The sequence below is a fragment of the Sphaerodactylus townsendi genome, linkage group LG01, assembly GCF_021028975.2.
Source record: "Sphaerodactylus townsendi isolate TG3544 linkage group LG01, MPM_Stown_v2.3, whole genome shotgun sequence".
Classification (NCBI taxonomy): domain Eukaryota; kingdom Metazoa; phylum Chordata; class Lepidosauria; order Squamata; family Sphaerodactylidae; genus Sphaerodactylus; species Sphaerodactylus townsendi.
The window spans coordinates 97,369,076-97,395,697 of NC_059425.1; the positions used below are offsets into that span (position 1 = coordinate 97,369,076).

General features: G+C 44.8%; 1 protein-coding gene across 8 annotated transcripts in view; it reads right to left on the reverse strand.

The window, feature by feature from the left end:
* The window catches only part of TIAM2 (TIAM Rac1 associated GEF 2), a 199,703-nt gene that overhangs the window by 5,054 nt on the left and 168,027 nt on the right, over positions 1-26,622 (reverse strand). For 7 of the 8 annotated variants that reach the window (XM_048488283.1, XM_048488301.1, XM_048488292.1 and 4 more), the window contains 8 exons: positions 20,129-20,302; positions 18,434-18,502; positions 9,781-9,906; positions 6,799-6,907; positions 5,000-5,179; positions 4,155-4,273; positions 3,426-3,534; positions 388-446 (listed from right to left, as the gene is read on the reverse strand). In XM_048488283.1, coding sequence (XP_048344240.1) covers positions 388-446; positions 3,426-3,534; positions 4,155-4,273; positions 5,000-5,179; positions 6,799-6,907; positions 9,781-9,906; positions 18,434-18,502; positions 20,129-20,302 — 945 coding nt within the window. Of the gene's footprint in view, positions 1-387; positions 447-3,425; positions 3,535-4,154; positions 4,274-4,999; positions 5,180-6,798; positions 6,908-9,780; positions 9,907-18,433; positions 18,503-20,128; positions 20,303-20,790; positions 21,023-26,622 lie in introns of those variants that run through there. The other variant, XM_048488323.1, reaches the window with a different exon arrangement.

Below are 26,622 nucleotides of genomic sequence, written 5' to 3' on the forward strand. Positions count from 1 at the left end.
GTAAGTTACTTGGCTGAAGACTGAGTCATCTTGCCAGTCTAACCAGTTTTGCTTGCCAAAACAGGCAACCCAATCCAAAAGGAGGAGGGGGACACTAAAGCAGCTGGAGACAACGCTGCAGCACTGCCTCCAATGAAGTATTTGGTGATACGGGCACTGGGGGAGAAGGTGAAACTCCTTTCTCAGATTCAAACTAACTGTTCTTCCTCTGCCTTTCCACAGCACTACTCTTCTGTGGTGTGTCTTGCCTTTTTAAACTGTAAGCGTGAGCACAGGGCGTCTCTCTCTTTACTGATGAACACTATTTTGGGAGAGAACTGTTAAAAAAGTAGGATGTAAAGGGAAGAAATAAATGTGAGCATTAACGAGTAAGCCAAAGTAACTTACCAACTTCTTTTTCAGTTTGCAGTTCTCTTTATATACTAGTATAACCGCTCTTTTGAACACTAAGAGAAAAAGAAAAATTATTTTTCAAATTATGTTGGGAAGCAAGTTTTTTTAATCCTATACTTTGTTATAGCATTAGATAACATTTTATACAGTTGATGCAAGAGTGTGTAAAATAAATGGTTAGGATGTAGTATCTACTAATGATGTTTATGTAAGAAGTGCAATTTCATATTAGAAAACAGGCTCCCAGCCATGGGGTTTGTGTAGGGGGAGGCTGAGGAAAAGTAAGGATGATTTGGGACAACTGGGCTAGATGACAGCCAATCAGCTCTCAAGCAGCTCCCTGACCCCCTCCCCAAAAGGAGAGGCTGAGGATGTGCTGGGCATTCAGTAACTCTCTTAGAAAACAGGGGCTATCATTTGCACGCACGGCTGAAACAGAGGACAGTCTTCCAGCATCTCTTCTACTTGCTGCTCCCAGCAATCTGTTACTAGGAGGATCTGTTTGGATTCCATGTTCTGGATATGTAGGTGAGCAAAATCAAGAATGTCTTTAAAGAAGAACAAGAAAGAAGAAGAAGGCATGATTGTCCTGGACAGCCTAATCAGAGCTTTGACCCACCTCCCCCTTTTTGTTTTTGGAGTAGACATGGACCACTAGGCCAGTTTGTCCATTTACCATGTTCTCTCGTTCATTTCTTCTACAAAAGCCACAACTGATTGCGTCACAATCCCATCTAAGCTATTCACTACAGTTTCTTTCCCTAACTCTATTATCCTCCCCGCAAGTAAACTAGATTAAATATATTCAGGGTAAAAAAAGTGCAGGATTTTGCAATTGTGCAAACACAGAGTTCTTTAAGAAAAACTCTTAACTTGCAGTTTCAGCAGGAGCAAAGCATGTGTGACTGAGAAACGTCTGAGTTCTTGTTTGGGGATTATGAGCTTCAAAAACAGTGAGATGAAATGAACTGCCACAAGAGTGCCAGCTGGAATATACCTCAATAATTACAACCTGTAATATATACATATGCTATTTGGTCCCTTATCAAGGATTGCTTACAACACAGAGAAGCAACACCAAAGACTATATACACAGACAGCACAGCCGTTTGCATGACAACAACTTCCAGTTTGGAATGCAGCGAACAACCAGTAAATTCGGTTAAGTGAAATGTTACAAACCCAAAACAGTGGCTACATTTAACAAAAAAAACTTTCTCACAATAACAATTCCAAGTGTGTACATGCTTGTTAGATGTTCACCATGTAGTTGTGCACAACTGCATGGAAAATATGCATGATGAAATCTTGCAAACATTACATAATTGGGAGCAGGAAGATGACCATTCAGCAAGCAGGATTCGCATGACTACAAAAGAAAGGCACTAAAGCCACAACAGAATTACGCAGCTATACCATCAGCCTGAACCTCATGTGCCAGCCCAGGTGGGGGAATGCAGTTCAGGCAGGCAGGTTGAACAATGGGTCAAGCTGCCATGGTCCCAGGTAGAGAAGGAGCTGCTGCCACCCTGTGAGCAGGCAGAGGAAATGCTAGAGAAGAAGCTGGGCAGGGAAAGGTAGTGAGAAAAGAGCCCAGCAGAGGAGAGGAAGGAACTAGTGGTTGGTCATGTTCTCTCCCTCCTTCCCTTGCAGGGTAGAAAATCGGTGATATAAGTAGGCCTCGGCATCTAGTGCCACCACCTACACGTCATTCTACAGGCCCAGGCTTTAGGCAGGCTTAAAATTTATTCCAGTTGGAGGAATTAAGCTTAAATTTAAACCACTGATAAGCACAAGGATTCAGTCATAACACTGAATTCATTAAAAAGTTATGGAATCATAATTCAACAAAACCTTTGGTCTGATTGAGCAGGATGCTTTATGCTCTTTGGAATGTATCCGATGAGAACATAATGCAAATCTGGAATTTTCTACAGGAAGGTAATTTAGTATGTTTTAATGTCTTCTTTATCCATATGTACCCACACCTTTTTATTACACGAAAAGCATTGCATGTCAATCAATTTAATGACACCAGTAAATTAGATGATACTGAACTTGGCCCTTGGCTAAAATGCTGCAACAACCAAGCGGCTGCTATCCAGAAGCAAAGCTCTTCATGACACTGGGTCCTTGATGAAACTGGTGATGTAAGTCAATCATCCTGCATGCTATCAAAGGAGCTCAAATGGTGCATGTGATTATTGTGTTCATGTGAAAATTTGCAACAAAGCTAGCTTCTGTTCTTGCTACAGAAAATCTATAAAATGTGAAAAGTGTCTGCTAAAAATGTAGTAACTGGAGTAGTTGCAGTGAGCTAACCGAACAAAGACCTCCTGTGGATTCGGACCATATCCTTGGGCACTGACAGGCTGCTGCCCCACAGTATTTTATCCAGTGTCCTGGGCTTTTCCTTACACAGTCAAAAGTACAAATATATGAACGTCACCTTTGAGAGTGACATGAGCTGAGCTATGAAACTTAATGGCAAAGGAAATCCCTGTTTCAGCTTTCACATCAGACATGCCTCATACTATTTCTCTGTATTAATACACCTTCTTCTGTAATATGTAGATAATAATACCTGCCTACCTTATAACATATGTTAAGATAACAGGTTGGATCCATGACTCATTTTCTATTGATATGAAACCACTTCCAGCAGCAACAAGGCAGGGTTTTCAATTCTGATCAGTCCCATCTTTCAGTCCTAATCACCACAAACGTACACAGACTTCCATATCAGACCTAGCACTACTCCAGGGGGTCCCTGTAAGTCCCAAAGGTCAAAGCACAGTGGATACAGATGGAGCAGGGAGGGGAAAATTCATTCCATGAAAGCAGCTCCTCTTGCAGGACTCTGAATCCCACCCATTGTATGTGAAGAGATTTCAGAGCTTAAGGGAAAAGATTCAATAATATTTAGTGCCACTTCCTTCTTCAGAGCAGGAGTCTAACTGGCAACCATTATATCCTTGCTTCCTAATGATGAAGTGTCTATTGCAGGACATAGTTTAGTTCAGACCACTCACCAAATACTGTGAGTTCCAAGTCCTTTCTGGTTTTTCCAAGGGATGGGAATGGATTCAGCCATGAAACAGTAGAGTGCATAAGAAGTTCACCCATTGAAAGTTCTGTGACCTGTGTTCATTGCAAAATAGAAGATATATTTTAAGCATTAATTCCAAGAGAAGGCAACCCAAGCAACAGCAGTGCGGCCTTCAGTAATTGCAGGGGTATTTGTCAAGATAAAACTTTCAGCCAGAAACATCTGGAAAAGTTTGAATCACGTCTTTCTGCATCTTAGTCTTCTGAGCTTTATTTTGTGTGCCCTCTTAATATGGCACAACCCTAGCCCAAGCACACATACAGGATTTCAGACATCCTATGCATCCAGTAACCTTTCACTACAGAACCTGGCCTTGGAAACAAGTAATCTTACAAACAGGTGTTTGTAAGAATATTAGTTTAAAGTCATTGCTATCTGTTTTGTTGCACTGTTATGCCACATACAGTGGAATAACAGTAGGATAAGCAGCACAATTATTTTTAACTACATATTAGTACATGAAACAGACAGCAATCCAAATGGCTCAAGAAGTTGAAGGTGAGTTTTCTGCTGAAGCTTCTAGCTTCTAAGGGCCAATACCAAGGGCCACCCGGGAGGAGTCTGGTTACCCAAGTTGGAAACTGCTTCTTTATTCCATCAGGACAGAGCCCAAAGGATCAAATTACTTGCAGGAATTGAAGTGTCGCCTTACCTCCTTCTCAATTCCGTTCTGATCAGCAACCAGTTGGTCAAACACTGCCCCATAATCTTCATAGATTTTCTGCATTTCATTGATGTGGGTGGCCACTTTTTCCATTGCTTTCAGTGCCTCTGCAGTGTTCAAAAGAAACCAGTGATGTAGTAGTTGAACATGTCAGTATACAAGCGTATAATGAATCTCCTTAAAAGCTTGGAACTCACCACAATAGGAAATGATGGGAACAGATAAGTGGATAACCACAGGAGGATAAGGGTTTCATTATGGTATGTGAAGTAGAACAGATAATTCTCAACACAAATTACATTCAGGGGCTCCTAAATGTACAGGAATTGTTTGGCAGTGGGAGCTCTCTGGACGGTTCTGGCAGTCTTAATCAGATCAACAAAGTATCCCAAAGAAAAATAGTTCTGAGCACAGTTAAACACACCCACATCACATGAGAAACTATAGGAAGAAGCAATGGCTCAGTGGGAGAGCATGTCCCATGTTTAATCCTCAGCATCTGGAGTTAAAAGATTCAGGTGATATGGAAAGTCTTTACTTAAAACCCTGGAAAGCTACTGTCAGTCTGAACAGACAATACTGACATTGATGGACCAATGGTCTTATTTAAAATAAGGTGTGTTCATAGTCATCCACAGATGCAGGTGAAACATTAGGAGCTAAAATTACCAGGCCACACCCACACGGCCCGGAAAACCCACAACAGCCTGTGGGTCGTTTGGTCGTTTGCGTTCACAGCAACAAAAGATAATCACCTTCAAAGTGCTCAATGTGTGACTCTTTTTAATCAATCCTTTGAACATTCGCTAACGTTGTGAGTTCTTGGAAAGTACCTGTGAGGTGGTAATGCTCCTCGCTCTCAGTGTCTGTCAGAGACACCAGCTCTTTTAGGAGCAATGGATACTTCAGCACTCTCTGAACCGGCTTAATAAGAAAGGACTCCAGTGTGGAAGAATGCTGCTTTGCAGGGTTGCGAGCATCCAAAAATGCCTTAAAGGCTTTATCTGTTTTAGCTAAAGGAGGGAAAATGAAGACATTAGTTTCCAGAAAGGAACTATGCAAATCTCCCCCATACATTCTAGATCCTATTACGCACCACTGCTATATACGATACAAATTACCTACCCACCCCTACTTCCAGGTCATTTATGAATAGGTTAAAGAGCACTGGTCCCAAAACGGATCCTTGGGGGACACCACTCTCTACATATCTCCATTGTGAGAACTTCCCATTTACACCCACCCTTTGCTTCCTGTTCCTCAACCAGTTTTTAATCCATAGGAGGACTTCCCCTCTTATTCCTTCATTGCTGAGTTTTCTCAATAGTCTCTGGTTATTAGTTGGAATAGACTAAATGTGAGCAGGCCAGAGGGGGGGGAAGTCCAACTATAGTTTGCTTTATGCTACTTAGGCTACCCTACTCATGCATTAGCATGTCAGCATAAAAGTTGGTGTTTTTTTTCAGAAGCAACGCAGGTTTAACAAAAAGTTTTGAACCAGCAGGTTTAACAAAAAGTTTTGAACCAGCTGACTGTCAATGGGTATGTCCCAATGCAAATCACAGACCACTGACACAGTCAGCACATGGGCAAACCACTCCTGAGGGCAGGGGGCTGATGAGCCATGGCTGGGCACAGTGCAGCCTCACTATCTCCACGGAGGTTTGTGGCACCCTACCCAGCAGGAAAGTAGGCAACCCTCCCTTGCACACCAGCAAAAGGGCTGAAGAGGCTCAAGAAGCTGACGAAAATTGGCTCCATCTCCAGGAACATCCCATTGACGCTGGCATGGAGGAGCACTGGAACTGTGGCTGCCTTGGCGCTTAGATGTCATGCAGCCGTGTAGATCCAGTGCCAGCAAAAGTGCCCCTGCACTTCTGTTGATAACACTTACACTGACATGAAATGGCATCTATGCCAGTGCAGGGGTCCTGCCACTTCCAAAGCCCTTCCCCCTCACCCAGGATTGCACTTTGTGGGATACTTGATGCATCTAGGATTTGCCCCTGAAGTGGACTATCGCCACAACTATTACCCCACCTTTTTTCAGTCTATCAATTTTGAAGTCTGCATTTTATCCCTGCCTTCCTCCATGGAGCTCAGAGTGGCTTACCATGGTGGCTTTTATCCTGGTAAGGTAGGTCAGAACCAGAGAGACATCCTGGCCCAAGGCTGTCCAGCAAGATTTATGGCAGAAAAGGCACAGCAAATTTGACACTGACTCCTATGCCACACCGACTAAGATCGATTGACATGAAAATCTTCTCAGAAGTAGCTATAGCAACAAATTGTTTCAGGCCACATTCGCCAATTACTCCTGTATGTGTTTTTATTTGTTTTTAGGAAGTCTGATTGTCAGCAGCTGCCTGGACAAATTCACATTTTCATATGTGCACACAAGAGAGACCGGAAGGATACTTTCAGAAACAAACAGGGAGAATTAAAATCAGAAGAAATATGATAGCTTATTATCAGCATTAATAAAAACCCTGCCTCAGTGCCATATTTTAATAGAGGGCAAACTACACAGCTAAAGCAAAAAATTATTTTCAGAATGTTCTCACCATGCAAAATTACTGTTTTGCTGCTTAAAATCAGTCATATGCATACATTACATCACCAAGGCAATTACCTCTTTCAAGAACTTTCTGGACTTTTATGTGGTTTGCACAGAATCCACTGTACAGTTTGAAGTGATCAGCATAATACAGAAAAGAACCTCCCAGGGAGAACAGCAGCTTCTGAAACCAACACAGAGACGATATGTTACTTGAACAGAAGCAGAAATAATCTTCATTTTGAGGTCGCCTATTTAATGGTCAAGAATAAAGCCTACAATGCAGAAGCTCCCAGAGTGCAGTTTGCATAATCTTAAACCAGAATACAAGGATGTATTGCAGACTTAATTGGACTTCATGGTGACGGGCATGAAAGAGATCTAGAGATGCAACAGAGGAACGCAAAAAGAAAAGGAATGTCCACTCTCCATTTGAGAATATATACACCAGCAATTAATCAGATGTTTACCCAGCAAACACTGAGGTCCCTTCTAAAGCAAAGAGCAGAAAAAACATGAAGGAGTTTCCATTTTGTGCTTTTCAGATCCAGGAACTGAGCAGAAGAGAAGAAAAGCAACCATCAAATAGGGGTTGGCATGAAGCCAGGAAAAGGTTTTGCCAGCAAGGCCAAAACAGACCCTGGTTACATCACCAATCAGAAGGTTAAACTATAAAATAAGCCTAACCCTCCATACTGAAAAGGTACATATGCAACAAGCACTCAGTGTGCACCTAAAGAGACTTTCGTGAAACATTATTATGGCATTTTAGGATTTTTTAAAATGTCTGTACCACCTCATGTGTGTATATTAAGTGCCATCAAGTGGCTGCTGACTCATTTTGTGACCCTATGAATCCATGTCCTTCAAAAGTCCTACCACCTCATAGCCATATCTAATAAAAACATGCTAATGATACTGACAATATCATGCACTATCCATCTTTTACTGAAGGTAACTCTTTTGTGTGTATATAAGAAAATCAAGGTAGGCCCAAGTGCCTAATTAAAAGGATGAACATTTTTAGCTTTCCTCTACACACGCCTCTTTATGCCTTTGCAAAACTGTATCTCAGTTCCTTGTTGCTTCATGTAATAAGTAATACAGCAATAAGGCTAACTCTGCCCTAGTATTTAAGTCATATATAAGACTTCTCTAACCCTGTCTGGATGCAACTTTGTAACTACAGATTTTCACAGACTTTCCACACTACCAATACAGTGAGCATACTGGCCAAGGCTCACGTCAATCAATGTTGGTCCTTCTCAGATAAGAATTTGTTCAGCTTTTGAGTACAGTAGTTGTTTCAGACTGCCATAATATTGTTAATGCAAGTCTTGGATGGGATTAGGTAGAGATCAGACAAGCATGTGACCTAGCATGTGGTAGTTCAGAAAAGGAGATGGTTCCAAGATGCAAAGCATTTCAGAAGTGATTTAGGAGGGCATGTTCAGAAACTTATTTTACTTTAACAAATGGTTCTAAAATAAATTTTCTGCATATGTCAGAAGCAATGCAACATTGCACAAACCAGAAAAAAGAATGTTTATATTTTAAATTTTATTTTATAAGAATCCAGCATATATCCTGAAACACCAGACGCTGGCACAGAATGACACATTTGCTATATAGACTAAAAATGACCTTTTCCTGGAGGAATTTCTGACTACCAAATTGATTGTGATAAGAGAGATTTATAGTGCACAATGCATATATGCCTCACAGTCACAGTTCTCAAAGTGAATGGGAGTTCCTCCAGAATGAAATGCATGGTCTTTTTCAGAATGCAGCATTATAGATTCATTCCTGAAACTTCCTCTCCAATTAGATCCTTTTATGACTTATAGCGCAGCCCTAAAGAGAGTTATTCTAGTTTAAGCCCATTCATTTCAGTGGCCTTAGACTGGAGTAACTCTATATAGGACTGTGCTGTAAATTATGCAAATATATAGTCTGCTATTCTGCAATTCAGCTCTATAGTCATCATGCCAAGAGTTAATCTTTCCCCTTATTCTCGCCAGCCTCTTGAAAAGAGAAGGTGAGAGCGTAAAATTCTTCCTTTGCCCTATAAAGATTCTAGCAGTTTCTCACTGCAGTTGAGAGAGGAACAAGATATTTGGGGCCATGATTTTAAAGAGGTCTCTCTCACTAGCATCTTTGTGCTGAATACTGGGCAAGTACTTTACGCACTGGTGCCTTTGATTTTAGGTTGCACTAAAATTCCTCTGGTCAAGACAGAGGAAAAAACTGGCAGAATGAATTCACTGACCCCTTTCGCCACAATTTATAAGCTACTCTCATTATTCTTAGAAGTTATTTATATACTATGGTAGATAAAATTACTTTAGAAACAATTATAAAAGGATCATTCAAAAGCACAAATTTAGTAGTGGCATAGGTGAAAGATGCAAAGATCTCTGGAAGAAAGGAAGCAAAGTCCATATTTTGACACTATTATACTATTAAGCTTTTATCATAATATCTTTATTTATAATATTTATTAAATAGCTAACCTCAAGCTCTTATAGCCAAAACCATTTTACAAATTACACAGCTTCAACTATAGTATATTAAAGGATACTCAACAGCAGATTCTATCTTGGATTCTAGAGTTCCAGTACATGAAAAAAAAGACAATAATTCAGCCTTTATCATAATGTCTAGGTCTACAGTCACTGTTGGAAAAGACAACACTATCTGCATATTCGCACAAACGCAAACTTATGCTACCCACAATCACATAGTGCCTGTAAGAATCCTGGTTGATGGTCTGAGAAAGCCAATGCCTAACTATTATGACCAACCAGCATAAAGAGCGGACAAGGGCTTTCAGGCTACATCAGTTGCAGAAGTAGCACCGGAGAGAAGCATCATAATAACAGCAATTATATAAATGCACTCAGCATCTCTCAATTAATTCAATGTCTAAACAGCTTTCTTTTAACAACATTAGCTTTATGTACAAAAAGCTTCCTCTTAGTAACAGGGGAAAGGCAAAAGAAACAAGCCTTAGTATCAGGATGCACTTTTAGAAGTAAAATGAGATTTTATATTTACACGGAACTGAGAAGGGGTTTCAAGGTTATTAAAATCCAGGCAGGAAGAAATTCCATCTTCAAGGGTCTCTAAAAACACCCTCTGAAAGTCCAGCATCTCTGGAAGGCTGCCAAACAAAGACTCCATCTACATGGGGGAACGGCAGAGGAGAGAAAGGGATTTAAACACTGGGAAATATGAGTTTTTCATAATGAAAATACATGACATAGGTTTGTTACATACACTGTTTTGTGTTGTGTCCTTGCAATGTGTTGTTGCCCTGTTAGTTGCCCTGAATTCAAAATAACTAAAAGAGATAAACAATAATAGTTCTGGCCCTGAGTACAAAAGGCTATTTCTACAATAAAAATGTTTTAGCAATATTTCTCAGAAGTGCAGCCAACTTTTAGAACAGAGACATTATAATAATGCAGCAGGGGAAGACTGTGGTTGAAGTTAAGCACAGTAGCAACAGAGCTTACATATGGCAGATTTCCCCAATATTTTCCTACCCTAGTTGTCCAGTAGTGGCTATTCCTCCCTCTCCATAACACCAGTGCTTCTCAGTGTGGTTTTTTTACATTGGCTGTTAAATATTACCATATATACTCGCGTACAAGTCGACTTTTTCAGCACATTTTTGTGCCGAAAAAGCCCTCCTCAACTTATACGCGAGCCACCCGCCGCCACCCGCTGTCACTGCCATGCTGCCGCCGCCCATCGTCCCACTCACTCACTCACTCACTCACTCACTCACTCACTCACTCACTCACTCACTCACTCACTCACTCTCACCTTTTCCTTTCCCCAGCCGGCTCTGAGGCTTTACTTCAGGGAAACTGCCGCTCAGGCAGGGTGTCTCTATGATTTTCTTAAAAGGGCAATGCTCCAAAGATTGCTTAAGCAATCTTAAGAGTTACCACCCTAGACTTATACACAAGTCAATAAGTTTTCCCAGTTTTTGGTGGTAAAATTAGGTGCCTCGACTTATACACAGGTCGACTTATACACAAGTATATACGGGTAAATTAATATTAATGGTGGAAAGTGCCATCAAATCGCAACTGACTTATGGCAACCCTGTAGAGACATTCACAGCAACAGACGTTCAGAGATGGTTCACCATTGCTGCCACTGCATAGCTACCCTGTTACTTCTTGGTGTTCTCCCATCCAAATACTAATGACCTGCTTAGTTTTTGAGATCTGGTGAAATCAGGCTAGCCTGAGCCAACCAGGTCAGGCCATATCAATATCACAGCACAGCAGAATGTGTAACAAGTTCTTGTTTTTCATTTTAAAAAAATAAGCATCCAGCCCCTTTGGTAGCAGAGGTACATCTTTCCCCTTACATTTCTGCAATAAAAAGAACCAGACACTTAAAAAATGAAAGCTAGAAATTCAGAGAACTTATTACACATACTGTTATTACGGTATTTCAATATAGCAATATTCAGTTGCTGATTTAAAACAAACAAAACACCCCAACGGTGGGGGCTTCTATGTGGCTGGGACTAGGAAAAACTGCCCACAACAAACAAAGTTTTGCTGCAGACTTTCCCAGACACACAACAGTTTGGGAATAATCAGGGGAAAGCCAGATGGGAGGCACACAAAAGCACTATAATGCTGTGGGTGTAAAGGATTCAATGGTGTTGATGTTCAGGACAGCCGCCTGGCCTTGACTGAATTCCGTAACCCTGGCGATGGGCCAGCATCTGCGGCGGAGACTCTGGCAGAGACCTTATCTCTGCGAGAGAGATGAGAACTCCGTTCCCATGGGAATCCGGGAGGGGGGATGGGATGGACAGAGTTATAACCTGTGCTTCTGGCGGGAGACTCTATTCCTGCCACGTCGTGTACGTGAGCTTTCTAGGATGTCTGAATAAACGGTCTTTTACACCAAAAAGCCTTTTATTTCTGCTTCTATGGAATTCCTTACATTGTGGCAGGAATCTTAGTTCATCTATCTTCCCAGTGCAGCGGACCTCTGGTGTCTCGGCATGGAGAGGTTGAATATTCCTGAATCTGTGGAAGGTGCGGTAGCCCCCAAAGAGGGCTCCGAGCTTTCCCTTATGGATTTGGAGGAACCGGCGGGGGAACGGGTCTCGCTGGTAACTCTTTCCCGTCCCTCGGTATCAACACGGTCTTCCCTTACTCCGTTGGGACCGAGGGACGAGGAGACGATCATGTGGACTTGCATGAGTCGCTTGGGGCGCTGTCTATGGATCGGCCTGTGGATCGGATATCTGCCCGTTTCCGTGTGGATTACAAACCTCAGATGCAACCTGTCACGGAGGAGACGGGCCTGACCACCTTTCATGCGGCAACACAGGAGTCCATTGAACGATTCCTGGACTCGCATTATTTTGGTGATGCTCCCAAGAATCCACCGTGGCATAGCACTGGGGCCCGATCCTACAAGACCACCCGGTGAAACCCGGGACTATATCGGGGATTGGGAGGGGTATCCGGTACCAGCTTCCGATCGGACCCCCCAGATCCCGGATCAGCAGCTGCACCTGAGGCTCCCCGTGGAGCCGCCCGGTGGACACGAGGTGCTGCATTCTGATGAAGAGGAATCGAAGAAAGCCTGCCTTCCCATCCGGATCTATTCCCTCCCGTCAAAAGAGAGCTGGGATGAGGAAGTGGGCCGACTGCGAGATGCCCAGGAAGCATGGGCCCGTGAACACCAGCTATGGGAAGAGGAACGGGAGCAGCTGCAGCAAGAGCGTGAAAACCTGCAAAAGACCGGGAACAGCAGCGCCAAGAAATCCAACTTCGAATTGGACCGTGCCAAAGACGCAGCTGCAATGGCAATATATGCAGAATCTATCAGTCCATGATAAGGTCCTGGAACACTCCAAACTGGACTTAGAGCGTCAACGCGAAAGCGTTAAGGCCATGCGTGCACAAAGTGAACTAACTGCAGCTATTCAACGAGGAGCGAACTGGCCAAACTGGAACGGAGAAAGCAGCTTTGCATGCGCACCAGGATGCCTTGACTCGCAAGGAGAGAGACTTAGCCGCCTTGGAAAAGGAGCTGAAGAAGCAGCAGGACAAGATGCCCCAAGTTGGAGTCTACGCTGTCACTGGGTACAGCCAACGCCAGAGGGGCGACGCTGCTGGGTCCTGCTACTCGGCGCATCTGCCACCTTCCAAAGACCTGCTCCCACCAGAACACCAGCGGCGCCGGCGTTGGTGCCCCCACCTCCACCGATTCCGGCCCTCCCTCCTTGCCGCTGCCTCAACCTGCCCAACCGCCGCACCAGCGGGCGCCAAAGGGCCGTGGAGAGAGGGATATTACAGACCTCCAATACCTGCCCGTTTCAAGCCCGGGATGGGACCGGCTTCCAAACTCCCCTACTTCATCCTACAACTCAATGCCCACATGGAGGACTATGGACGATTTGTACCGGTCGGAACGCCGAAAAAAAAATACGTGGACATCCCGGTTCCGCCTTGGATGGAAGCTGACAGCCGACTGGTTTGTGACTCTTTTTGATCTGCAAGGAGGAGGGATACTTTCGCGACGGTGCCTGCGTTCGCTCCAAGCTCTATAAGGGCTCGCCTTCCAAGATCCGGTGCTGAAAATGAAGCTTTTCATCCGCATTCATCAAATCTATTCCAGCAAGGCAACCGCTTCCTTTGCCGAATTTGCCCGTGAATTTCAGGCGGGCGCTGCTGCTCGACTCCTCTCTGAGTGGCCTGAGCGCATGAAATCGTGAATATTTCGATCGATGCCGCCGCCGACGGACAAACTTCGCGTGAAAGCGGTTGTTCCCTTATTCCGGATCGCCCGCGACTATTGCTGATTGGATCGAATTACAGGATCTCAAGTGGCTGTCTCATTTGGATTATGCGTGCTTTCGTGCCGGGGGCCGCCCATGCGCCCAAAACCTCGGCCGCCACGCACTCACCGGGCTAGGGCGTAGACTCGCATAAGCCGCTTCCAGCAGCCTCTACCGGAAACCACCTCCGAGCCCTGGTCGCCGTCTGGAAGTTATTGTGTCTTTACTTCGCGGAGGACCGGGTCATCTTAGCTGCCAACTGCCCGAAAAAAAAAAGCAGAAGCCAACCGCTCCGGCTGCGCTGCGACCCCACATCGTAGCCAAGCCACCATCAGCAATCCGGGCCGCCTCCCCAACGGCTCGCTGCCTAAAGGCTGGTTACCCATAGGCGACCCAGAAGAGGGAAGCAGCTGTCTGCCTCTCTTCAGCCCCCATGGATATGGGTTCGACTCCAGATCTCACGGTGAGTGAAGGCTTCCCCATTACGATTCCAGCCGCATTCTGGCCAACCCCGCTTAAAGCATACTCGTGATATATAGCCCTCAGCCCTTGTAGACTTCTGGGTTGCTCCCATTTGTTTAATGCGGCCCCAGGTGGGGCGGAGGAACTTGGACTAGACCGAAGTCCCCTGGCTAAGCTTTCCATACCGCTTCACCCTAAATGGGACGGCAGCCCTCTCGGGGCCGAAGGACCGCCCATAGTTCAAAACGAAACCGGTCCTCCTCCGCTGCGCTGACCATTGGGAGAAAATTAGTTTTATTCTGCCGAAGCGGTGGCCAAACACTCCATAGTCCTGGGGCATGCCATGGTTGTTTGTTGCATGAACCAAAATTCATTTGGAAAGAAAGGATCTTAGGAATTCACTGACCCTCCATCGCGGAGGAACACATGAATTGGGGGGAAAACTCACCTCCTAATGACATACCCCCCCTGAAGCTTCGTCCAGCGGTGCACGCTCTAATTGCTCCCGAATCTACCGGGCATTCCACCCGACTTACCAAGATTTAGCCAGAGTATTTCCAGGAGCAAAGAATGCGATCAATTGCCACCCCATAGAGACACTGACTGCAAAATCGTGATTACAGCCCACAATAAGGGCTCAACTGCCCAAAGGGTAGAATCTACCGCAGATGAGTCCCAATGAGGAGAAGGAACTTCACAGTGCCTTCTTAGACAAGAAGAACCTTGCTCGCGGGTTCATACGACGAGCTACCAAACACACACATGCTGCTCCTGTATTATTTGTTAAAAAAAAAGGCCGGGTCTTTAAAGGCTCTGCACGCAGTTACCGAGGACTCAATGCTTGGTTTCCCCTGTCCAATAAATACCCCTTGCACATTAATCAAAGGGACCTTTTTTAGATGCATTTCTGGGCAAGGGACGCATTTTTACTTCAAAGTTGGACTTAAGAGAAGCTTACACTACAGGGTCAGGATTGCGGAAGGCTATGAACATTTGACTGCATTTAACACAAAATTTGGACAGTATGAATACTTAATAATGCCATTCGGGTTAAGTGGGGCCCCCGGAGCTTTGTATGGCCCCTTATCAACGAAGTTCTACATGATTTATTATGTACAAGGGAGTAGTGGTGTATTACTTTAGATGATGTTTTAATTTATTCACAAACCATGGAGGAGCACGAAACCTTGGTCTCGGGAAGATATTAAAAACGGCTTGCTCAACAACTCCCTCTTTGCCAAACTTTCTAAATGTTGTTTCCACCAAACCTCTATCGACTATTTGGGTTACCGGATCTCTTCCGAGGTGGGCTAAAATGGATCCTGCTAAGATTGAAGCAGTCCTCCAATGGCCTGCCCCCTACCAATCGGAAGGAACTCCAATCTTTCCTCAGGGTTTTGCTAATTTCTATCGTGGACTTTATACCCCTAATTCGCTCAACTGACTCTCCCACTCACAGACCTCTGCAGCACTAAGGGTAAAGACCCACAGGCTGCACCAAGCCCGGAGCCCCCTTCCGGTACAGATAAAGAGATGTCAGACAGCCTTTCAACATTTGGGTAAAATCAGCTTTTACTACTGCGAATCCTGGTCCTCGAAAACAATTCCTGACCTTGTAGATCTTCCTTTTTTGTGGTTCACGTGGATGCCCCTTACCGGACAAAGCGCTTTGGGGCAAGTGCCCTGTTGCAGAGAAATAAAGATGATAAGGCTGGTTCCGTGTGCTTATTTTATCAAAGAAATTCTCCGGTGCTACAGAGCTCAACTGGACTGTAGGGGATAAAGAGACTGGCGACCATCAAAGTAGCACTTTTCCACTTGGCGCCACTGGCTGGAGGGGCTAAACACTTGCCCTTTCAAGTTTGGTCGGATCACAAGAACTTGGCAGCGCCTCTTTCCACCCCTCAAGATGTCCGGGCGAAAACAACTCCGTTGGGCCGCATTTCTTTTCTCGTTTCTCTTTCACTGTCCATTTTTCCCGGAAAAAACCAATAGAAACTGGCTGATGCGCTCTCGCTGCCTCGCCCGGGGAGGGGGGTGGAGCTGCCTTACGGGATATCCTGCGCAAGACCGTTCTCTCCCCACTCCCAATTGGGGCTGGCTGGTCACTCGATCTCAGATCGTCCACTCCTCCTTCTCCACCCATTTCCCAGCCTGGTCTCTCCTTTCCTACGAGAACTCAAGGAGGCGGGCTGCTTGAGCCACCAAGCGGAGGAAGGTGACTCCCAATACGCCTGGAGAATGGTGTTTTACAAGCGGGGGATTGTTGGTAATGCCTCCCCTCCGTAAGCAGGTTCTCGAGGCCTGTCGCATGATGCCCGCTCACGGCTGGACATTTTGCAGCTTCCTTAAGACTCTGCATTTGGCCCGCCGTCCAATTTTGGTGGCGCTTGCGATGCGCAAAGACATTGACACATTATATCAAAGGTTGCTCTGTTTGCAATGCGGAAGCTAAATCCGTTCCGGGAAAACCCCTATATGGTCTATTGAAGCCTCTCCCGGTGGCCTCCCGCCCCTGGGAAGTCATCATCTCCATGGATTTTATTACTGGATTTGCCAGGAAAGTCAAGGCAACACGGGTCTTGTGGGTGGTGGTGGTGGACTTATTTTCTAAACAAGCCCATTTCATCCCATGTGCTTCCATCCCTCCGCTCTGCTAAGTTAGCTGCGTCTGTTCATTCAGCATATTTATCGATCTACACTTCACCTGCCCCTTCGTTAAAAGGTGTGGTCTCCGGAGCTCACGCGGGCCCCAATTCACATTTCCAAAGAGTTCTGGAAAGCTTTCCTGCTTAGGCTTGTTGGGGGGGCAGCCCGGCAATTGCCGCCCCCTACCACGTTCAAAGGTAGACGCGTTGAGAGGAGTCGGGAAGAGAACGGAACCAAGAACCCTGGAGCAGTATTTACGTTGTTTACACCAACTATCACCAAGACAACTGAAGTGCGGGGAGTTAATTCCGTTTGCCAGAATACAGCCTATAATAATGCGAGGATTCATAGCAGTACAAAAAAAACCCCCTTCGAAATTGTGTCTGGTCGATCCTTCCTCCTCCGTTGCCGCGAACTACCTGGGCGGAAGCTGTTGAATCCTCCGGAGTTCCCTAACAGTGGATTTCATCTCTGGCCGAGGGGTGGAAAACGGGTCCAGACCGCCTTTACAGCAGGCTAAAGACTCCCAAAACTTCAAGCCGGATAAGCACCGCTCGGATTTCCCTTTACGTGTGGGCGCCTGGGTGTATTTGTCTACCAAAAAATCTCAGTGAAGACGTTACATAAATTTTCAAAACTGGGCAAAAGATCTAAGTGGGACCTTTTAAGATTACTAAAGAGTGATTAATGATGTCACTGCCCGATTGGACTCTGGGCTCTAATTCTCTAAGTAATATCCATCCTGTCTTTCATTCTAGTTTGCTCAAGGAGGCTCCCGCTTTCCGATGCCTGAGAACGACTCCGCCGGAGAGACCCCCGCCGACTATAATTGATGGCCACAAGCATTACGAAATTGACGCATACATCCCTGGACTCTCGTTTTAATCGCAAAGCGTACTTTGCAATATTTAGTCTCTTGGGTGGGATATTCCTCTGGGTATAATCAATGGGTCTATTCCGAAAATATTGACGCCATTACTGCCCTCATTTCTGCTTTTCACACGCATCTTTCCGCACAAACCTGGGGGGGAGAAGTTTTTCTTAAGGGGGCAGGAGTGTAAAGGATTCAATGGTGTTGATGTTCAGGACAGCCGCCTGGCCTTGACTGAATCTTCCAGTGAACCCGGGCGATGGGCCAGCATCTGCGGCGGAGACTCTGGCGGAGACCTTATCTCTGCGAGAGAGATGAGAACTCCGTTCCCATGGGAATCCGGGAGGGGGGATGGGATGGACAGAGTTATAACCTGTGCTTCTGGCGGGAGACTCTATTCCTGCCACGTCGTGTACGTGAGCTTTCTAGGATGTCTGAATAAACGGTCTTTTACACCAAAAAGCCTTTTATTTCTGCTTCTATGGAATTCCTTACATTGGGTAAGCATGAAAAAGCCCACTTTCTAACAGCTCTGAAACCAGGGCAAACAGCCTCTGTGGAAATAACTGCAGTCTTGCCTAGATATTGGGGTGCTGTGTGGTTTCTGGGCTCTATGGCCGTGTTCTAGCAGCATTCTCTCCTGACGTTTCGCCTGCATCTGTGGCTGGCATCTTCAGAGGATCTGATCTGAAGATGCCAGGCACAAATGCAGGCAAAATGTCAGGAGAGAATGCTGCTAGAACATGGCCATACAGCCCAAAAACCACACAGCACTCCAGTGATTCCGGCCATGAAAGCCTTCAACAATATATTGCCTAGATATTGTTTTTTCTTTCATGTCTGACACAGTGCGGTATTACAAAGATTACAAAGAAAGGTTTTATTTTTTTTTAAATCTGTACCTCATCCTGTGTGAGAAAGGTCTCATTCTGAAGAGGGTCCAAATATAATTCAAAGAGGCAACTCAGATCCTATAAAGATACCAAATGTACAATGTCATATTAGTTTGAGAAAATGTTTCTTGAAAATTATTAGTGACAGAAAATCAATCAGGAAAGTATGTGGTAGGGCAGTTAGGTGAGCAATATGGAATATGGAGAGACTGCAGATAAAAAAAATCTTAGTCTTTTATTTTTACTCTTGGGGTAGGAATACCCATAGAAAATGACAGGATTTCACATAAGAAAATACCACCTGCCAATAATGTCACAGTTGCAAAAACACTTTGGAAAAAGGAGTACCGTATATACTGGCATATAAGTCGAGTTTTCCAGCCCTTTTCTTTGGCTGAAAAATGCCCCCCTTGACTTATACGCGAGTCCCCACTTACCAGCAATTCGAAGAAGGCGTCTGGAGCTGCCGCCTGCAGAAATGGCTGCTTGTCTGGGTGCGGGGGCAACCCCCGCCCCGGACTTCCCTGGAGGGCAAAGGGGAACCCCCCCCCACAGCCGGCCAAATCGCCGCCCGGGACAGCCCCCGCGCAGCTGCACAATTCTAGCTGAGTGTCAAACACGTGTGCTTTGCAAAAAAAAAAAAGAGGGAGGAGGAGCGGAAGAAAAGGAGGTTTTCCACCCTTCCTTAGCTTCTCTTAAAGACTGGCTTTCTGTCGGGGAGAGATGGGCGTCCTGCAGCCCAGTGCATGCAAGCTCCAAAAAGTGCACCTCGTCCCACATTCTAAAGATGCTATGCAAACAAACTCCACTCTAAACTGCAAACTTGTCTTTTCTTTAAAAGCTTCTTTTTTTCAAATAGCTTCTTAATCTACAGCTCCTTAGGGATGAGTTTGGCTCTTGATTTCAGCCCTGTACTTAAGACTGGGGGGGAGGAAAAAGCGGGAGCGATGCGATGCAAATCTATCCACCTGGCGCAAGGCTGGGAGAGATCAATAAGGAAAATAAATACAATTTGCATCTGAGGGGCTTTCTCTGCCGAGCCCGATACTATACAGGCCAGTGCCAAGCGCGGCAGACACATTAAAATGTATAAGGAAATCCTCTTAGCCTCCCCTAGCCTCGCCCACCCGACATTTACATCCCCCTCGGCTCAGGCTGGCTCCAGGTTGCCCTTCAGGCAGTCAGCCTGAGCCTCTGTCTATGATTTTCTTAAAGGGGCAATTCCCCAAAGACTGCTTAAAGGGGAAAGTTTCCCCTTTAAGCAATCTTTGGGGAATTGCCCCTTTAAGAAATTCAGAGCAGGGAAGAGACTGGCGGGAGATCTCCCCTCTTCCCCAGCCAGCCAGGCAGCCTCTGTCGAGGTCAAGGAAGGCCACCTGGGGTGCCACCGCTTCTGCTCTGTCCCACCCCCAGGACAATCAGCCAGCCTCCGCCGAGGCCAAGGAAGGCCATCCGGGGTGCCGCTGCTGCCGGGGCTCTGTCCCGCCCCCGCGACGATCAGCCTGCCAGGGTGTCGCCGCTGCCGCTGCCTCTGCCACGGGGTAGTCTTATATGGCGAGTATGTGCCGAAATCTATATTTTAACTGGAAAAGTGGGGGGGTCGTCTTATACCCCCAGTCGTCTTGTACGCCGGTATATAAGGTATCTCAATTAAATAAACACTGCCGGGGAAAAGATGGCTACAATGCAAAACATTCGTATTACCTTTACATATGATTTCTCAGTGTCCATAAGTTCTTGGATGACCTTCCTAAGTCTGTCTGCATCTGTAAGTTGTCGTGACAATGGTTTTAAGGGAGGGCCTTCCTTTATTCCTTCCATGTTGTTTACCTGGGCTTCATAGAAATTTGGGCACAATGCAGAAATCTGTTCGGTGCTCTGTTGGTTGAAAAGAATACAAATAACTGATCACAGGCAAACACTGATTTCTTTATAGTAGTTCCAAAGGAAAGAATTTCAAATGGTCTTAGATTTGTAATGGACATACTTCAGGCTGTGATATAAATTATTTAAGATGCAAACAAGAACACAGTATAGAATATTAGCTGACTGACAATATCCATGGAAGAAGGTATACATTCTGAGATAATATGCATGTGCATAGGAGTAAGTTTATGTATGTTTATTTTTCTCTCTGACAACTTAAAATTGTTGTAATTCTTCAGCGCTTGTGGTGATATACATACAGCCAGCACAGTGAAAAAAAACCCACACAGCAACTGTTAGGCATTCAGAAATGGGAAGAAGGGAAGAAATGAGCCTGGTGATTGTATTTATTAATGTGTTTATTTTTGTTCCCTGAGGTAGATGAAAATGGTTTCAAGGTTTCATGTAGTGACTCAGACATGGATTTTTGGAATACTTACAATGAAGAATTTTTCAAAGAGCTTCGGTTGTAACTAAGGTTTCTGATTTTACCTTCTATGTTATAATGTTTCTGTAACCAGATAACACAATCAAATTATGTAGGCCCTCTAAGAACAGCTATTTAACTAAGAACACTAGCTTATCAGCAGAAAAATACTGGCAAAAATCAGAATTGCAATATTTAAAAGAACTAGAAGTAATCTACATTAACAGTATTGTAACTGAAAAATTTTAAGTTACAAGCTTCTGTCTGCAGCTATATGGGTTCAGTCCAGATTTTGCCTTGTAAACTTATATTTATAGTTCTCCTGAAGGCAATCTTATAAAAGAATAATTTAAATGTTCAGAAACAATATGAATGGTGGTTAATTTAGCCTCTAACTAGACTCTATTTCTTATCCCGAAAACCCAATTTAATTCTTAATTACCTCACACTCAAGCTATAATTTTAACAGCCTTTTCAGAATGGCTGTTTTTGTAGATATGCAGTTAAAAGCTTTACCCCTTTATTCTAGCGACTTCAGAGGGAAATGACCCATAATAATACTTAACCAATATGTAATCAACTTTAGGTCATACAATACTTGTAAAAGTTAAAACTGTTACATTTCCAGTTTGCAGACACACAGCAAATTTGCGACTACTACAGAGAATCCAGTAATGGTATTTGATGGCAGGAGAACTTCAAGAGCACTTTAAGTCGCTCAAAGCCTATTTATCTCGGTTTTCTGTCCACTATTCAAAGTCCAGCAATGGGAAGAAATATTATGAGTACTGCCACGTATATAGTAGGGGACATCACAAGGTCAAGCACCAAGATATTCCACCACTCCAAAGAAGCTTTATGCATGTAGTACTACAGATTTAACTTTATTTGCATTTATCTTGTGACTTTCTGTTATGGATCTGTTACAGTTGAGGGCTCTCTATTGCTGGGAGAGAATGGGTAGAGCCTGGGCACAGTCCCAAGAAGGGCAGCAGTCTAGTCACCAGACGGAGAAAAGAGCCAGGTGGGTGGCAACAGAAAGAGTGACACTGACAGAAAATAAACCCGTCACAATAAGCTCCTTGTGAAGCAGATTAAGGGCTTGCTCAAGGGGAGAATCAGGGAAAGAGGAGTGGCCAAGAGGAGGAGGATAAAAGGCCCCACCTGAAGGAGGAAAGGAGGCAGTTGACTTCAGGTTGGGAGAGGGCTGCGAACATGCAGCCGTGGGGCCTTTACAGACAGGAAGATGTCATGCCTCCTACAGTGTCAGAAGATGGCATTCCTGACCCTAACAGCATCCAGGATGAACTAACCCAGGCATTCTGGCTACCCCCTGGCTTAGGTCTGGAGAAAGGGTGCAGTAGCGATGGAAGGAGCAGCTGTAGCATACAGGCATGATAATGTTGCTGCAGTCATCTTGCTTGTGGGCTTCCTAGAAAGACCTGATTAGTCGTGGTGTGAACAGACTGCTGGTCTGATGCAGCATAGCTTTTCTTTTGTTCTTATGTGTCAATGCTCCTGTGGCATCTGATGGGAGCACTGACTCTTGAAAACTTATACTCCAAAAATCTTGTGGGTCTGTAAGGCGCCACCAGACTTTATCTAGTGGTTTTAACATAAATGAAATCAACCACAAATAGCAGGTGTTAAACAGTCACAGAAATGTGCTTAGGGCAGGAAATAAGTCGCTATAGGCCAATTGAGAAAAAAGCAAACAGTAAAAGAACTTAGTGCGCATTTACAGGGAAGCCATTCCACAGCTCTGAAGCTGTAAAAGAGAAAGCCCTGCTTTGAGAAGAAATTAATGCATCCTAGATCCTCCCAGCTCTCTCTGCTGTCAGTCAGCTGAGCAGTTGTAGAGAAATTCTGGGGTAAATGACCTCACTTCTGGCACAACCCTGAAGTTGCATCAGGCAAAATGCTCTAGTGTTCACCCAAAATTCTGCAGTTATGAATTGAGTGAGTGAATGCTAGAACATCACCCTCTATGCAATGATGTCATTCTGAGCTTTGCTGGAAATGACATCACTGTGTTGCCAGCAACATCACTGGCTAGCAGCCCTTTCTGCAAAGAAAGACTCTGCCCAGTTGCCAGACTCCTGCTTCAGCCCTATTTTACAAGGAAGAATATTGAGCAGTTCATTGGTTCATTTCAAATCTTGCAGGAGAGATTATACAGGAGCAAGCACAACCTAAGGAACCATTCTATTGAGGAACTGAAAGGTCTAAGCCAGCACATTGAATTTTGCCCAGAAATAGCCAGGTTTCTGTCACTGACATCAAGAATCCTGCCTTGTGCATAGATATGAAGGTGCATAGTTGTGAAGGGTGAGAGAGACAGAGCAAGCAAGGACAAAGTACTACTACTACTACTATGACGACGACGATGATGGTAGATTTCACAGCGGCCAGATCTTTAGCTGGTTGTTGGCCTTCATTACAATTCGAGCCTCACCCAAAGGCCTAGGAAGTTGTAATGTATCGGCATATTATTCATGAGGATCCCAGCAGGGCTGCCTTATGAATTTGACCAATGTTAATTTTGTCAATTCAAACAAGTTTCAAGTGCTACCCTAGTGTTTTCGGGATGGCGCCCAGCGTGCCGATTACCACTGGGATGACCTCAGCTGGTTTGTGCCAGACGCTGAAGCTCTATTATTATTATTATTATTATTATTATTATTATTATTATTAGTAGTAGTAGTAGTAGTAGTAGTAGTAGTAGTAGTAGTAGTAGTAGTAGTAGTAGTTGCTGTTGTTGTTGTTGTTGTATATACCGCCCTCTCCCCAGAGGGCTCTGGGCAGTGTGTACAACATTTTAAATAACAGATAGAGCACAATTTAGAATATAAACAAAATAGAAATAAGGTACATATAGGCTCTATTAAAATAGCTAAACCCTGTTAAAAACGTACAGCATACAGCGTTCTAGTATGCAATATATACAATATATGGCATCCGACAGCTAAAACCCTCCCAAGAGGGGAATGGTAGGCCCAACAGATGTTATGGAGACCACCAAGGGGGGGGGGGTGCCACATCAGCGGCTGGCCTCTCCAAAAGCCTGGTGGAACAACTCGGTCTTACAGGCTCTGCGGAACTCACCAAGACAGCTGGAGGAGGAGAGTTCCACCAGGCAGGGGCCAGGGCCATAAACGCCCTGGCCCAGGTGGAGGCCAACTGCAATTGAGGGCCAGGGACCACCAGCAAATTGGCCTCTTCTGAACGCAGAGGCCAAACTGGGACATGTGGGGTAAGACAGTCCCGGAGGTACGAGGGTCCCAGGCCACATAAGAGGTAACAAAGGTTAGCACCTAACACCTTAGAAATGATTCAGAGATTCCAGCTTTGGGAGCCAATGGAGGCTGCTTTGGACAGGTGAAATCTGATTCTATAAGGGAACCCCCTGTGAGCAGATGCAGATTATTTGGACCAGCTGAATTTACGGATCAGAAGCAAGGGAAGGCCTACGATGGGAAACAGGTACAATAGTCTAACCTGGAGGTGACCGTTGCATGGATCACAGTGGCTAGGTCCGCTTGGGAGAGGAAGTATTTAGGAGTCCTGCTTACAATTAAAATAGAAATTATCTCCATTTTTTACTTTACAATATTCTCTGTGGGTTGGATCCAGGGATTTGTGAATGAAAGAACTGCAGATTTGCTCTCCCAGCAGTTTTTATTTTACCCCAGGAAAGCTTATTCCAAGAGATTCAGGACATGCATGGATTGTCATTGCTTACTGAGGGGATACTGTGGAGAGGCCTTTTCTTTCCTACTCCATGAGGGAAGCGATGTTGATGGGCTGACTGGAGAGGGAGAAAGGATGCTAAAGCTCTCTCTCCAGAGCTTTAGCAGGGCAGAATGTTTTATTCCAAATATTTCATCTCACCTTCAGAGAGTCGCTAATAAGTTTCTCACACTTCTCACTTGTGCTCTCAAAGAGTATTGTGCATTTAGGAGTCTGTCTTAGTGTGAGACCTAAAACTGCTGTCAATTCCATTTCCTAAAGTTCTGAGTATTAACTGTACCTGCTTTATGACTCAATGCTGAAAGACAGCTTTGTTTTATTTATTTACAGCCCTCTTTTTTCCCTGGGACTCAAGGTGGATTATAAGATATAAAGCACTGTGATCAGACAGCACAATACATCCAATAAACAATGCAGTTGGATTTGGATTGCAGAATTAGAGAACAATGAGAAAAAACACAGTTTTATTTGCAAAAGCATCATAATTGTCAGATCCAGAGAATTTAAAGGCTCAGACTTTGAAGTCAACAAATGTCAAAATACTTGGTAGGAACTAGCCAATGCAATGGTAGCTGAGAAATAGGGTTTCTTTGTTGCTATCACAGCTGGCTCACAGAATTTCCAGTGAGCTCTACAGTACAATGTGTCGGATTTAGCTTAAAGTTTTCCAACCTCTTCCATTAAGCCAGTTCCACAGAAGACAAAGGAGAGCACCACATCGATAGCTTTCAGAAACTTCCCTTTCTGGGCTCCCTGCCCCCAGTTGCCTCAATGAAACTGTTAATTGGGATTGCAAAACCCCCTACTAGGACCTTCCTTAAAGTAGTTGGTCCATGAGTGGACCAAATCCCCAACCCTTTGGAGTATCAGGACCAAATTTACTTTGAGAAGGTAGTGGCCAAACTACGATATAGGTTAAATCTCCAGCGCACAAACCAGCATATCCTCTTTCCTCTTGCATTTGCATTCCATACCAATCTACAAATGAAAATCTTCATCTAAAACACTGTCACATCCCAGAGCACCTTAACCCTGGAGAGAGGAGGGGTGTAGTCCTAAGGGAGGCACAGTTGGTGGGCAGAGCGGAAAGAAGGTGGCTCTGCAAGGGTAGCTGAGGAAGAAGAATTTGGATTTATATCCCTGCCTTTTCTGTCCTGTGAGGAGACTCAAAGAGACTTACAAACTCCTTTCCCTTCCTCTCCCCACAACAGATACCTTGTGAGGTAGGTGGGGCTGAGACAGTTCTGGAGAACTGTGACTAGCCCAAGGTCACCCAGCAGGCTTCATATGTAGGAGTGGGAAAACTAATCCACCAGATAAGAGTCTGCCGCTCATGTGGAAGACTGGGGAACCAAACCTGGTTCTCCAGATTAGAGTCCACCTGCTCTTAACCACTACACCACACTGAATCTCAAACAGGGGAAGCATTGGGTGAATGTGAAGGAAAGGCATTCTCAGGGGTAGAGGTCTTTTTGGGAGAAGTGAATGCTGAGGGAGAACTGGGAGTGGCCAAAAGAGAGGGCAGGAGGGCAGGTGGGGAAGCAGCTGGCTGGCAAAGGCAGGAAGCTGGGGAAAAGAGTAGCCAGCAAGACCTGCACCTTGAAGAAACATAATGGCTAAAAGACTTGAGGAAGGATCCATACCTAGAACCTGGGTTGAAGCAGATGGAGGAGTGGCCTCCTAGCTATTGTATAGGATTTGAGCTGTTAAAGTGACACTTTGTGTTCATTTGTGCTGGCAAGGTGTGATGCCCCCAACAGGGAGAAGCTCCTAACCCTGAGAGCTTTCCACAGTCCCTACATATGAGAAGTTGGCAGTGACTGCACACAAGGTATTTCTGTCAGGTGGCCCTCTATCTGTGGCACACCTTTTTCTCTGGAGGCACACCTGGTGCTTGCTTTATTGTTCTATAAGCAACAGGCAAATACAGGTTGTCTTTTATTCCACCACCACCTATCTGGTTTGACTCCTGTATTAGTGCCCTTAACATGGCCTATATAGTCATTTTGTTTAATTAGCTGTTTTATTCATTTTTATTTTGTTCATGCTTTAGTTTCCGTTTCAGCATTCTGTTGTTGGGTTGTGAATTATGTTT